Source organism: Trachemys scripta, chromosome 6 (assembly GCF_013100865.1).
Source record: "Trachemys scripta elegans isolate TJP31775 chromosome 6, CAS_Tse_1.0, whole genome shotgun sequence".
In the NCBI taxonomy this organism is placed as follows: Eukaryota; Metazoa; Chordata; order Testudines; family Emydidae; genus Trachemys; species Trachemys scripta.
The window spans coordinates 119,593,130-119,605,914 of record NC_048303.1 but is presented as its reverse complement, the minus strand read 5'-3'; the positions used below and the strand labels follow the sequence as shown (position 1 = coordinate 119,605,914).

The 12,785-nt window shown below is 39.7% G+C and overlaps 1 protein-coding gene across 1 annotated transcript in view; it reads left to right on the top strand.

Annotated features, from left to right (window-relative positions):
* The window catches only part of ZCCHC7 (zinc finger CCHC-type containing 7), a 156,436-nt gene extending 144,568 nt beyond the window's left edge, over positions 1-11,868 (top strand). The window contains exons 8-9 of the mRNA XM_034774271.1: positions 9,316-9,433; positions 10,342-11,868. Of these exons, the coding sequence (XP_034630162.1) occupies positions 9,316-9,433; positions 10,342-10,814 (591 nt within the window). The 3' untranslated portion in view covers positions 10,815-11,868. The remainder of the gene's footprint in view (positions 1-9,315; positions 9,434-10,341) is intronic.
* The last annotated feature ends 917 nt before the right edge of the window (positions 11,869-12,785 follow it).

Here is a 12,785-nt window from a genome sequence, read left to right as displayed (position 1 = left end):
TGCCCAAAAAGTCACAATCAAGAGAGAAGACCACAGTGGTTAAAAAAATTAATCTGGCTTAGAGGGGAAGTGAAAAAATAAAACATTGTAAACAAGGAAGTGGAAGTTGATAGTAATGAATGTGTAAATCAGAAAATTGGGAATTGTAGGAAATTGATAAGGGAAGCAAAAGGACACAAGAACAAAATTATGCCCAGCAGAATTCAGGACAAAAAGAAGAAGTTTTTTAAGAATATTAGGAACAAAATGAATACTAAAAATGTTATTGGTCCATTATTAGATGGAAATGGTAGAATTGTCAATAATAAAGCATAAAAGATGGAAGTGTTTGAAACATATTTGTAATATATTCATATCAGATGATGATGAAATAATTTCCTTTCCAACAGCAATTAAGAGTGATGTTAAACTGCAGCTACTAAAGCTAGACATTTTTAATTTAGCAGAACTGGGTGATTTGCAACCAAGTGTATTAAAAGAGCTGGCCAAGGAGCTATCTCAACCATTTATGTTGATTTACAATAAATTTTGGAACACTGTGGAAGTTCCAGAAGACTAAAAGCTAACATTTTAAAAAGAGTAAGCAGGGTGATCCAGGTAATTGTAGACCTACCTGCCTGACATTGATTCCAGAAAATAAAAAGGACTTGATTAATAAGGAATTAAAGGAGGGTAATATAATTAATGCCAATCAGCATGGTTTTATTACAAATAGATCTTGTCAAATTAACTAGATACCTTTTCTGATGAGATTGCAAATTTGGCTGATAACAGTAATGGTGTTGATGCAATAGACTTCTGTAAGGTGTTTGACATGGCATCACATAACATTTTGAGTAAGAAATTAGAATGATACATAATTAAAATGGCACTCTTTAAATTGTCAAAGATATAACAAGATCTAATGGCTGGACGTTGAAGCTAGACAGATTCAGATTAGAATTAAGGCACAAATTTTCAACAGTGAGAGTAATTATCCATTGGAACAATTTACCAAAGTCTGTGCTGGATTTTCCATCACTGGAAACTTTTAAATCGGAATTATATGTTTTTTGTAAATAAGATGCTCTAATTCAAACAGAAATTAATTCAGGGAAGATCTATGGCCGTTGTTAGGAAGGAGCAGAGATGAGATTATCTCAGTGGTCTCCGCAGACTTTATAATCTATGAATCTATTACCTTTGTTTAAAGCTTGATAGAACAACCCCAAAACCAGGATCGTTTTACCATCCCACAGAGCTAACCACACCTGGCAGGAGTATACTCCCATGGGACACAGTCCTGCAAGCTAGCAAAACCCAAAGAAAAGGACTTAGTTCACTCAAAATAGAGTTGAAACAAGGTGGGACGCTGAGAAGGAATCTTCAGTCATGACTTGTTATAGGACCTGGACACATGTAGACAACCCACAGCCAACTGCAACAAGATGTATGGGACACTAGCAGCATTTAGCAGGGTCTGAGCCATGAGGATGCAATCTGTGTTTTTTACCCACTGGTCTTGACCCCATTGTGGGTGACACATCTACCCCCAATCATATTTCCCTGTGAAAGATTGCTGCAAAAGTGAATTCTGTGGCAATTGTAAGGGTGTGGAGTCCCCGTGCATAGTTTTCCACATTTTTGCCCCCAACTCAGCAGAAGGGTATTGTGTTTGCGGCCTTGTGCATCGGCAGAGCAGTTAAAAATTCAGTCTTTTGTAATTAAAGAGTGTGTCATTCACACTTTGGCTTAAGTTGCTCTATTGTAAAAATTCCAGCTCTGAAGTGGCTGAAAGTACGGACGGTGGCCCTTGCAGACATCTCAGTAGTGTTGCACCTAGACACATGAAGTCAGTAGATAGAGTTCAAATCTACAAATCCCACAAACAAAGAGAGCTGGTTCATAAAGCAAGTACAAAAACCATTGCCCCTCTTAACTCAGGGTTCTAAGAGATGGACATCTCTGCCTGGGTTTAAAAAGTCTGACTTTAGAACAGAAAAAGCCTGCAGGAATGCCAAAATAACTAGCTCTGCGTGGTCTTCCTCAATTTGCTGTTTCCAAACCCCAAGAAGTAAATGACACACAGCAGAGTGCTCCTTTCCTTTAAAGCTGAAGTGTACCAAGGTGACTAAGGAGAGAGAAGGCTCAGATGATGGTTTTGTAAAGAACTGTCTCAGCCAACGTTTTTCACAATTGCCCATCATATTTTAAGCTACCTCTTACTCCAGTTGATGAAATCTGAAATACTCGGTACTTGCTAGACATTTAGGGATTCACTAGACTTTCACCATTCCCAAAAACTGAAGCAACAGCAAAAAGGTAGTTAATGGCTAGAGTTAACGAGATCATTTCCATTCATAAGATCATTGTAGGCCAACACATTTCCTCCATTGTTTTTAGATGTGGAAATACTTGGACATATACTTAATACAGCATGGATGCCTTGAGGTTACAATTGCCATAGACTTAAGTTACCATATTCTCTGTTTACTCAGAATAAATCCTTTTTAAAACTGTCGCTTCCAAGAATGCTCCATTTCATTGCAATCTATACCTCCAAGCCATCCATTGGAACAACCATAACGAGGACTCATTTTTACAGGTCTCACCATTAAGTGTAACAACTTCCCACGTTAATCAGTGACAACCCATTGCATTATTCAGATTTTGCAGCAAGTTTTGCATGTAACAAAACTAAGGAACTGGGTAGTGTCTGCAGATGTGCCTTGCATTCACATCCAAATGTATCAATCAAATAGAAAATACTTCTGTTGGGTTAGTAGCAGGCTGTTCTTTCAGTCCTATGTGGTTACCTCTAGTGCTGAAAAATGTCCCAAGAGTATTTAATGGTGCAAAGTGTATGGCAGTATATTTGAGAGAGAAGGGTGTGGGAAAGTGCATGTTGTACACTACTGAGATGATTATTCAATGCAGTGAAGTTAAAAGAGGAAGCAGAAGTGTTGGTTTTGGAGGCATGTGCATTTCATCCACTAGGGCTTTACTGTCAACATATTAACAACATGAAAACTAGCAAAAGGGCCATCTGTCTGCGGCACAAGCCCTAGACTTTGTGCAGCATCTCAGAACAGACCTGAGGGAGTGTGTTTCACAGCCATCAAAGAAGATAACTCTGTCTTTGCATTACTTGTCTAAAACAGGATCACCGCTGCTTTTGAGTAAATATTTGGCTATTTTTTGGCTTAATGTTTCCTTTCACTTACTCTCTTCCTAGGCTTCTCTCATCTTAAACCTTGGCCAAGTGTATAACATGCATCTTTGAAGCCTTTTTATGCACTAAAGATGCAGTTATGCTTCTCTGTCTCTTTATACCTGAGTGGAATTGGGGCATGTACGAGCTGAGATTATGCAAAGGGCAGAATCCTGTGCTTTATAGAGACTCAAACTGTCTCTCTCCACCACCTAGTTTTACATTGAATTATTGCATTAGGATGACTGGCTCATGCCACTCACATTTAAAAGATGTTTTTTTCCTACCTATGTCTTAACATTTCACCATATAGGCATTGTATCAAACAGACCTCATAGGAAGAGGAGGAGCGTTAGTTGCTTAACATGGTAGGGAGTGCTTTATCCCCTTTTCTCAGGGGCTGCCTGGCACTTTCCAATATTCAGAAGAATCTAATAAGTGGTGAAAGTACCATGTTGGAGGCAAGAATAGGAAAAAGTTTGGGATTTGTAATTATCAGTAGTTAGACACAGATTACAAATTGCAACAATATACATTGCATGCCAGAAAAGGGAGTAGATTGATTCTGAGACCTACACATTTCTGTTGGAGAACTGCCATATTGGAGTCCTTATCCAGCGGCTCTGTAGTTGTGGGACATGCCGCGCCCCCCTCCCCCCCCCAGTTTCAAAAAAGCAAACGGTTTTAGAATTCTGTAGAAAAAGTCAGAAGTAGTTCTGATTTGTTTGTAGGCATTTCACCTGTCTTTGCTGTCTGTCCCATCACACTCCCTTCAAGTGGCCTCTTTAAAGATCACTGAAAAAATACTTCAGTGTCCTCCTCTTGATCTTTCCCAGCAGTAACCAGTTCATTAGCCATTTTACAGCCCCCAGCCCCACATTTATTCTGCTAATATGTGTTTTGAGGAGTTTGGCAAGAGGGTTACAATCTCGACATGTCAGGTGCTGATTACTGCTCGAAACAGCTTGCTAAATGTATTGTGCCAATAATTAATGGCTGACCTGGAATGGAAGTCTTGTGGTCCAATATGCATCTCTTTCCTGGATATTCGTATTGTGTAATAGAATCCTAGAACCACAGGGTTAGAAGGGACCACAGTGGACATGTAGTCTAACCCCCTGCCAAGATGCAGGATTTGTTGTGTCTAAACCATCCAAGACAGACCATCTTATCCAGCCTCCTTTGGAAAATCTTCCGTGAAGGAACAGCTGCAATCTCTTCCATTGTCCTACTGTTCTTACAGTTCGGAAGTTTTTCCTGAGATTTAATCTAAACCTGCTGTGCTGTAGTTTGAACCCATTGTCTCTTATCCTGCCCTCTGTGGCAAGAGGGAACAATTTTTCTCCATCTTTTTTTTGGCAGCCTTTCAAGTATATGAAAAAGGCTATCATGTCCCTCCTTAATCTCCTCTTTTCCAAACTAAGCATACCCAGTTCCTTCAGCCTTTGCTCATCTGGCTTGCGTTCCATCCCTCTGATCATCTTTGACACTTGCCCCTGGATCCTTTCCAGTTTCTCTGCAGCCTTTCTATGTGGTTGGTGACCAAAACTGGGGCACTACTCCAGGTGAGGCCTAACCAGCACTGAGTAGAGCTATGCCTCTGTTAATGCAACCTAACATTGCATTTGCTTTGTTTGCAGCAGCATCCCATTGCTGATTCATGTCGAGGCTGTGATCCGCCACAACTCCCAGATCCTTCTCAGCAGCGTTGCTGCCAAGCCAGTTTTCCCCCGTTTGTATTTGTGCATTTGATTTTTCTTCCCTAAATGTAGCACCTTACATTTGTCTTTGCTGAATTTCATTTTGTTATCTATAGGCCAATTCTCCAATTTATCAAAACCCCTTTGAATTTTAGCTCTAGCCTCCAAAGTGTTAGCAGCCCCCGCTCCCAGCTTTATGTCATCTGCACATTCGATCAGTATGCTCTGTATTCCTACATCTATGTCATTAATAAAGTAGGGCTGTCACGTTATTAAAAAAATTAATCGCGATTAATCGCACACTTAAAAAAATTAATTGTGATTAATCACATTATTAAACAATAATGGAATACCATCCATTTAAATATTTTTTCGATGTTTTCTGCATTTTCAAATATATCGATTTCAATTATAACAGAATATAAAGTGTACAGTGCTCACTTTATATTTATTTTTGTTACAAATATTTGCACTGTAAAAAACAAAAGATATTCACCACATACAAATACTGCAGTGCAGTCTCTTTATCATGAAAGTTGAATTTATCAATGTAGAATTATGTACAAAAAAATAAAACAAGCCTACAAGTCCACTCAGTCCTACTTCAGCCAATCGCTCAGACAAACAAACTTGGTTACAATTTGCAGGAGATAATGCTGCCCGCTTCTTGTTTACAATGTCACCTGAAAGTGAGAACAGGCGTTCGCATGGCACTGTTGTAGCTGGCGTCACAAGATATTTACGTTCCAGATGCACTAATGATTCATATGTCCCTTCAGCTTCAACCACCATTCCATAAGACATGCTTCCATGCTGATGACGGGTTCTGCTCGATAACGATCCAAAGCAGTGTGGATTGATGCATGTTCATTTTCATCATCTGAGTCAGATGCCACCAGCAGAAGGTTGATTTTCTTTTTTGGTGGTTCGGGTTCTGTAGTTTCCTCATCGGAGTGTTGCTCTTTTAAGACTTCTGAAAGCATGCTCCACACCTCATCCCTCTCAGATTTTGGAAGGCACTTCTGATTCTTAAACCTTGGGTCGAGTGCTGTAGCTATTTTTAGAAATCTCACATTGGTATCTTCTTTGCATGTTGTCAAATCTGCTGTGAAAGTGTTCTTAAAACGACAATGTGCTGGGTCATCATCCAAGACTGCTATAACATGAAATATATGGCAGAATGTGGGTAAAACAGAGCCAAAGACATACAGTTCTCCCCCAAGGAGTTCAGTCACAAATTTAATTAACACATTATTTTTTAATGAGCATCATCAACATGGAAGCATATCCTCTGGAATGGTGGCTGAAGCATGAAGGGGCATATGAATGTTTAGCATATCTGGCATGTAAATACCTTGGAACGCTGGCTACAACGGTGCCATGCGAACACCTGTTCTCACTTTTAGGTGACATTGTAAATAAGAAGCAGGCAGCAGCATCTCCTGTAAATGTAAACAAATTTGTTTGTCTTAGCGATTGGCTGAACAAGAAGTAAGACTGAGTGGACTTGTAGGCTCTAAAGTTTTACATTGTTTTGGTTTTGAGAGCAATTAGGTAACAAAAAAAATCTACATTTGTAAGTTGCACTTTCATGATAAAGAGATTGCACTACAGTACTTGTATGAGGTGAATTGAAAAATACTATTTTTTTGTTTATCATTTTTACAGTGCCAATATTTGTAATAAAAAATAATATAAAGTGAGCACTGTACACTCTGTATTTTGTGTTATAATAGAAATAAATATATTTAAAAATGTAGAAAAACATCTGAAAATATTTAATAAATTTCAATTGGTATTCTATTGTTTAATAGTGCGATTAATCGTGATTAATTTTTTGAGTTAATTGCATGAGTTAACTGCGATTAATTGACAGCCCTATAATAAAGATGTTAAATAATACCGGACCCAGATCAGAGCTCTGTGAAACCCCACTCGAGACCTCCTTCCAATTTGACTTCATTTCATTAATATTTACTTGTTGCTTGCAGTTGTTTAACCAATTATGTATCCGCTTAATGGTAGTTCTGCTGAGACCGTATTTCTCCAGCTTACTCATCAGAATATCTTGTGGGACTGTGTCAGAAGCTTTGCTGAAGTCCAGGTATATGATGTCCATTGCATTCCTCCATCCACCAAACCAGTTACCCTGTCAAAGAAGGAAATCCAGCTGGTTTGGCAGGATTTCTTCTTGGTAAATCTATGCAGTAATAGCACTACACTTAAAATAACTCCCGGCTTTACCTCTTGCTTTGAGACTATTACAACCACGCACAGCAATATGTCTTAGGGCTTGTCTACGCTTGAAATGCTACAACAGTGCTGTGGCGCTTCAGAGTAGACACTGCCTACCCTGATGGGAATGATTCTCCTGTCGATGTAGGTAATCTACCTCTCTGAGAGGCAGGGTGAACTCTTCCATCAGCCCAGCACTGGCTACACCCGGGGATAGGTCAGCTTAACTACACTGCTGTGTGGATTTTTCACATCCCTGAGCAACATAGCTGGGTTGACCTAACTTCTTAGTATAGACCAGGCGTCAGTAAGCTTTTACACTAGTCTAATCTTCATTCTCACTGACACACGCTTTTCTTTCCAAACTGCCTTCCATTTGCATGAGCACTGAATGCAGTATGGCTAAGCTTCCCTAGCTACCGTTTTAAATGTCCTTCGAGATAGAGCCCACGTAACTGAAATCATTCTACCTGAGATCACATAACCCTAAAGTCAGAGGGCTTTTTGTGTTGTTCACTGTTCACCAGCTCCTGCCCGTTACTCAGTTTTCATGCTTGTACAGTATCAAGGTTAGCAAACTTTCAGGGAACATAATGTTGTCCTGGGGCTGGGGGTGAGGGAGAGGGTATCAGAGATGTCAGTGTTGATACGTCATATCTGCACACTGTGCTTTCTAGACTTTTGCTGCATATTTGACAGTATTAGTGTTTTGATTTGTTCAGTGGAACAAAGAAAAAAGTCAAAGATGAAACATTTGGGTGTATGTTGTCAACTAGCTGTGCAGAGGGCCAGCACAAGTCTTGAGTGGGATTTAAGTTGGGTATGGGGGCAAATGTCACCTTAACAGACCATTAATAACATTGAAAGCTTAAGCTATAGACTGCAGACTTCTTGAAGACCTGAGACAAAGACCCTGATCCAAGACCAACACAACTTGCAAAGTATCTATCAAAAGGAATCAAGAAAGGAGGGTTGGAAGATGAGATCACTTAGATGGCAGAATAAGGGTGGTTTGAGTTCCTTAACTGTGAATTTGCATATTTTCAAGTGTTTGGGGTTCTTGGACATTTGATCTTTTAACTTTCCTGATTTTTAATGTGGTTTTTTGTTTGTGTGTGGGGTTCTTCCTAACTTCAATGTGCTTATAAGGATTTTTACTCTTAAGTTACTGAAGTGTTCTCTGAATCTTAGCTTTACTTCAGCCAAGTTCTTTGTCTGAATAGGAACCAGAGTAGTTAGAAATTTAAAAAAATGCATTCAGTTGCCAAGTCCACTGCTGCCAGTTCAGGATCTAGTGCCTCATTGAATCTTGGCCCAAAGACCAAGGAAATCCTAGCTGAAGACATTGCTAGTGTGTTGTAGATCTAAAGTGTAGAGGAGGACGTCTGAGGACACATAGTAAGAAGGGATTGTAGAGTGAGCAGTACCAAAGTCTTGAACGAAAGCTGCTCATTATCTGAGTGGCTATCAAGACAGCAAGAACACACAGTTTGTATGATTGCACGATTCGTATTTGCCAATCTGCGAGATTGAGAAACGAGCCCCACTCTAAGTGAGGGTCTGAGTACAACTAAACCAATCAGTTCCCGTGACTCAAGATTCTAGACTTTCCCATCTCATCTCTCCTTCACACCGCGTCGGACGTATTTGCAGGCGAAGTCTCCTGCAGAACGTGTTTTGATTCGGTATCTTCCAGAAAGTTAATTTCGGGCAGATCCTCTCAATCAATCAATTAATTTTTTGGTACAGCACCTGCCTACAATGTGCCTGACTCTAACCCTTCACTTCTGTGTGTACTACATTTGCTAGATAACTTTATAAATCAACATAAGAGCAGGTTTGTAATAACCAATGGGAGACATGGATTCCATGTGTCCCACCGCTAGCTGTCAAAGGATAGTAACAAAGAAGTTAAGTAAACATTTAAATAAATGTTGCTTCATAGGCACAATTGTGATACAAATATACGCAGGGCTATTGGAAACTAATACAATTATCAGGATTTAAAGAACTGAAGGCCAGATCCCCAGCTGGTGTAAATCAACATTGAGACTTCAATGGAATAAACCTGATTTATACCCTTTGAGATTCTGGCCTGGAGAATCTGGTTTATTTCCTTAACTCTGAAATCAATAATCCAAAGCTTAACAAGATGTCACAGCATGTAGTAACCTAACATGTGATTTGCAGGAGTGCTCAGAGAAGCGGATGTACAATGGGGCATTCCCTTCTTCCCCATTCATCTACTACTATGACGATAAGTATGACATCAAGAGGAGAGCTCAGAGGGCAAAGAGAAAGGTTGAAGGTATGGTATATTTTGTGAAATACTTCTTACTGACCATCACATTTTTAAGTGGTCTTTTATCAGGGTACATTGGTATACTTACTGCTTTTAATTAGACATTTTGTAATCTTGGCTTTTTCCATGTTGTGGAAGATGATGATGGAGATTATCTCAATCAACAAGCAGGGCAAGGTTGATAAGTTTAGTAACCTCAGTCTGTTCCTGAAATTCATTGTTCCAAGCCTCTAAAAGGACACCAGGAAGTACTTTAACCCTAAAATCTCACAGACCTTAAAATGGTTATAAACTGATGGGGAGTGTTCTCTGAATTGTAAAATATGTTGTCAAAAATCTGTTACCAAAAACAATTACACTGAAAAAAACCCCAATATATATGAATGGCCACTTTCTACAATGAGACCACTTGTGGAGGAAGGTACCACTCAACATGAGTAAAGCTGGCAGAGTCTGGTCCTTACTCTGTCCAGATCTCTGAAAACCCATCTGTAGAGCAGGTATATCTACTTCACAGCCAGATCAGCCAATTTTTGGATTGCAGAATCTTGACTATAGAAACGTCAGAGGTAAAATGACACCGTTTGACTTTCCAATCCCAGATTGAATATATGGGTCTTCCAAAGATAATCGTTTTTTAAACTGAGCAAATGTCATATGAAGTCACTGAGAGAAAATGATTATGAAAACCCACAGTATCGCTTTTCTGGCTGCAACGGCACTTTAAAATGACATGACAATAAACTTCTGGCTTACCCAGTGTTTGCCAAAATGTCTGAGTTTTACCCAGGTCCTCAGATTTTTACATACCAGGTCAATTGCTGACCCCCAAACTGCAAACAGAGCTTGTGGTTTTCCAGGGTTGTGCTTCTGGCCTCCTAGTGACTATTAAAAGAAACTGTTCTATTTTACAGAACTTCAAGAAGCCGGCCTTTTGCCAGCGCAGTTCAAGAGACTGCGCAAGGAGGAAGAGTGCAGGGGACAGTGTCTTAAGAAAAAGAAAAACCTTTGGAAAGAGCATGTCAAGAGTCCTAAAGAAGAAAAGCGCCACAAAAAGGCCAATAAGAAGTCCTGGGCAGAGGAACACAAAGAGAAGAAACACAAGAAAGATGTCCAAAGGAATAACGACCAGGAGGAGGACTTTCCTAGGGGGGGTAGAACACACTCCCCTAAAGGCAACAAAAAGGGCAGCACAAAGCATCACAGCTCTGCCTTCTCTCCACATGGCAGGAAAACAAAAAATGGCCAGGAGCTGCTGGATGCAGCTAAAAAGAAGAAGAAAAAGAGAAGGCAGAGAAACAAGAAAGACAGTAGTTCCACCATTGATGAGAGCTTATTCCTTATAAAACAGAGGAAAAAGAAATCAAAACAGGAATCCAGCTGCTAACCTGTCAACAGAAAGCTACGGTGGGAGGGGGGTGTAACTCACCACCGTTTTGCCATGGTATTTTTCTGACCCTGTGCTAAGATGTAGAATTTGAATCCACCTTTGCATACGGGTTTGGATGTGTAAAACCAACATGACAAAGAATACTGAGCTTGTGACTCTCAGCTTCTTAAAGAGAGTATTTGCCAACGGGTAGGAAGTGGTTAATGTACGCGAGTAAAATCATACTGTATTTTTTGGCAGTCCCTCTTTTTCTGTAAGTCAATGAAAGGTTGGGAACTTTTTATTTTTGTTTGGGGTTTCTTTGTTTGGATGAATGAGGGAAAAGGTCCGTAGTGGGGAGGTTTGGCCTTCTGTCCTTTGAGCGATTCCTTTTAAGACTGCTACACCTGTCAAAATACTGTAGTTAAGCAAATGTGATTCCCTTGCAGCCTGACTTTAAAGAGAGACTTTCACACTGGGGAGACTTGGAGAAGGGGCAGGGAAGGGGAAAGTAAACAGCAATACAAAAAACAATCTTTTTGGTGAAGCATTTTCTTGCTTTTCACCCAGCTGTCGTAAAATGTTGTATTGTACTTACGACATGACAGTCTTTTGCTGTGGAAACTCATGGGATGTCACAAATTCATCATAATCACAGCATTGCAAGTTTAAGTATCAGGAGCAGATGAACTACGAGGAAGCAAATCCTTGACTGAATAACAAATCTTTCTGCTAACTGGTAAGCAAGAGAAGTTCAATTAAAAAATGTTACAAGCAGTTGGGTTGACATCTGGAATTAAATATGCCATAGTTTTCCACAGTGTGGAAGTCCTGCTTTTTAAAAGATAAAATTATGTAGCCAAGCTATAGAATGCAAGCAATTTACCTGCTTCCAGAAATATAATGCCTAAGTTTAATGACTTAATGGGTCGTTTTGTTTTGTTTTGGTTTTTTTAAGAAATGAAGTATTTTTTGTACTCAACGAATTAAAAACTTTGTAAGGATAAATACTTTATCAAAGGAACCAACCAAATAAAGTTTTACGTGGGGATACATGAAAAGATACATTGGTTATACATTTTTCTTTTGAGGTAGAAAACAATACCTGGGTTTTGTTAACAAGATTAAATTATGTCAGTTCCAACCAAAAGGCTCTCTGCTATGGAATAATATAGATACCCTCTTCGGAGCACCTTTTCTAGCCTGAGCAAAACAGTAGCTGACAATAATGGCTTCATAGAGTTGGTATGTTTTCCTTGAGAGAGTTTTGCTGGCTTTGAAAACTGTTGGATTTTGAAACTGAATAGGATGTGTGTTAACCTGTGTAGGCAAGCCCTTAGTTACATGGGGAGAATTGCCTGCATAGCTATGTCAGTAAAACTCCACATGTGGACACTGTTATCCCAGGATAATTATGCTGGTAATTTTCCATATGTAGACAAAGCCCTAATTCATCGGCTTTTGGGTTAAAAGGATCACCTGGGTGAACATAAGGATTTCAGTAGCCATATTCTTACATATCAGAGATTATTTGGAGCAAAAATAGACAAATATGAATTCATGTATCTCGGGCCCCAATTCCACTTCACGTAAGATGTGTCCTCAGAGGTGGTTTCAAACTGATTTTTGTTGAACTCAATGCTGTATTTAAATGACAATTCTCTTGGGGTACTTGGAAAAAATTAATCACATGTAATTTTTTTAATTCACTCTTGAAAAGACTTTTCCCTAATATCCATTCTGAGCCTCCTTCCCTATCAGGTGCATTTCACGTTCCTTTTCTCTTCTCAGCGGACCCTCCCGTCTGGACTAACGGCCCTTGTGGGACAGCAAATGGAGGCGCTTTTCTTGCTTTGGATTGAATCCATCAGCCAACCCCCGGGGCCTCTGTTCTGTCTCTGGTGTGGGGGTATGGCCAGCAGCTGGGCTCCTTGAGAAGAGGAGAGTTTTCTGCACCGTAGGAAGTGGTCTGCTCTTCCCCCTCATGCA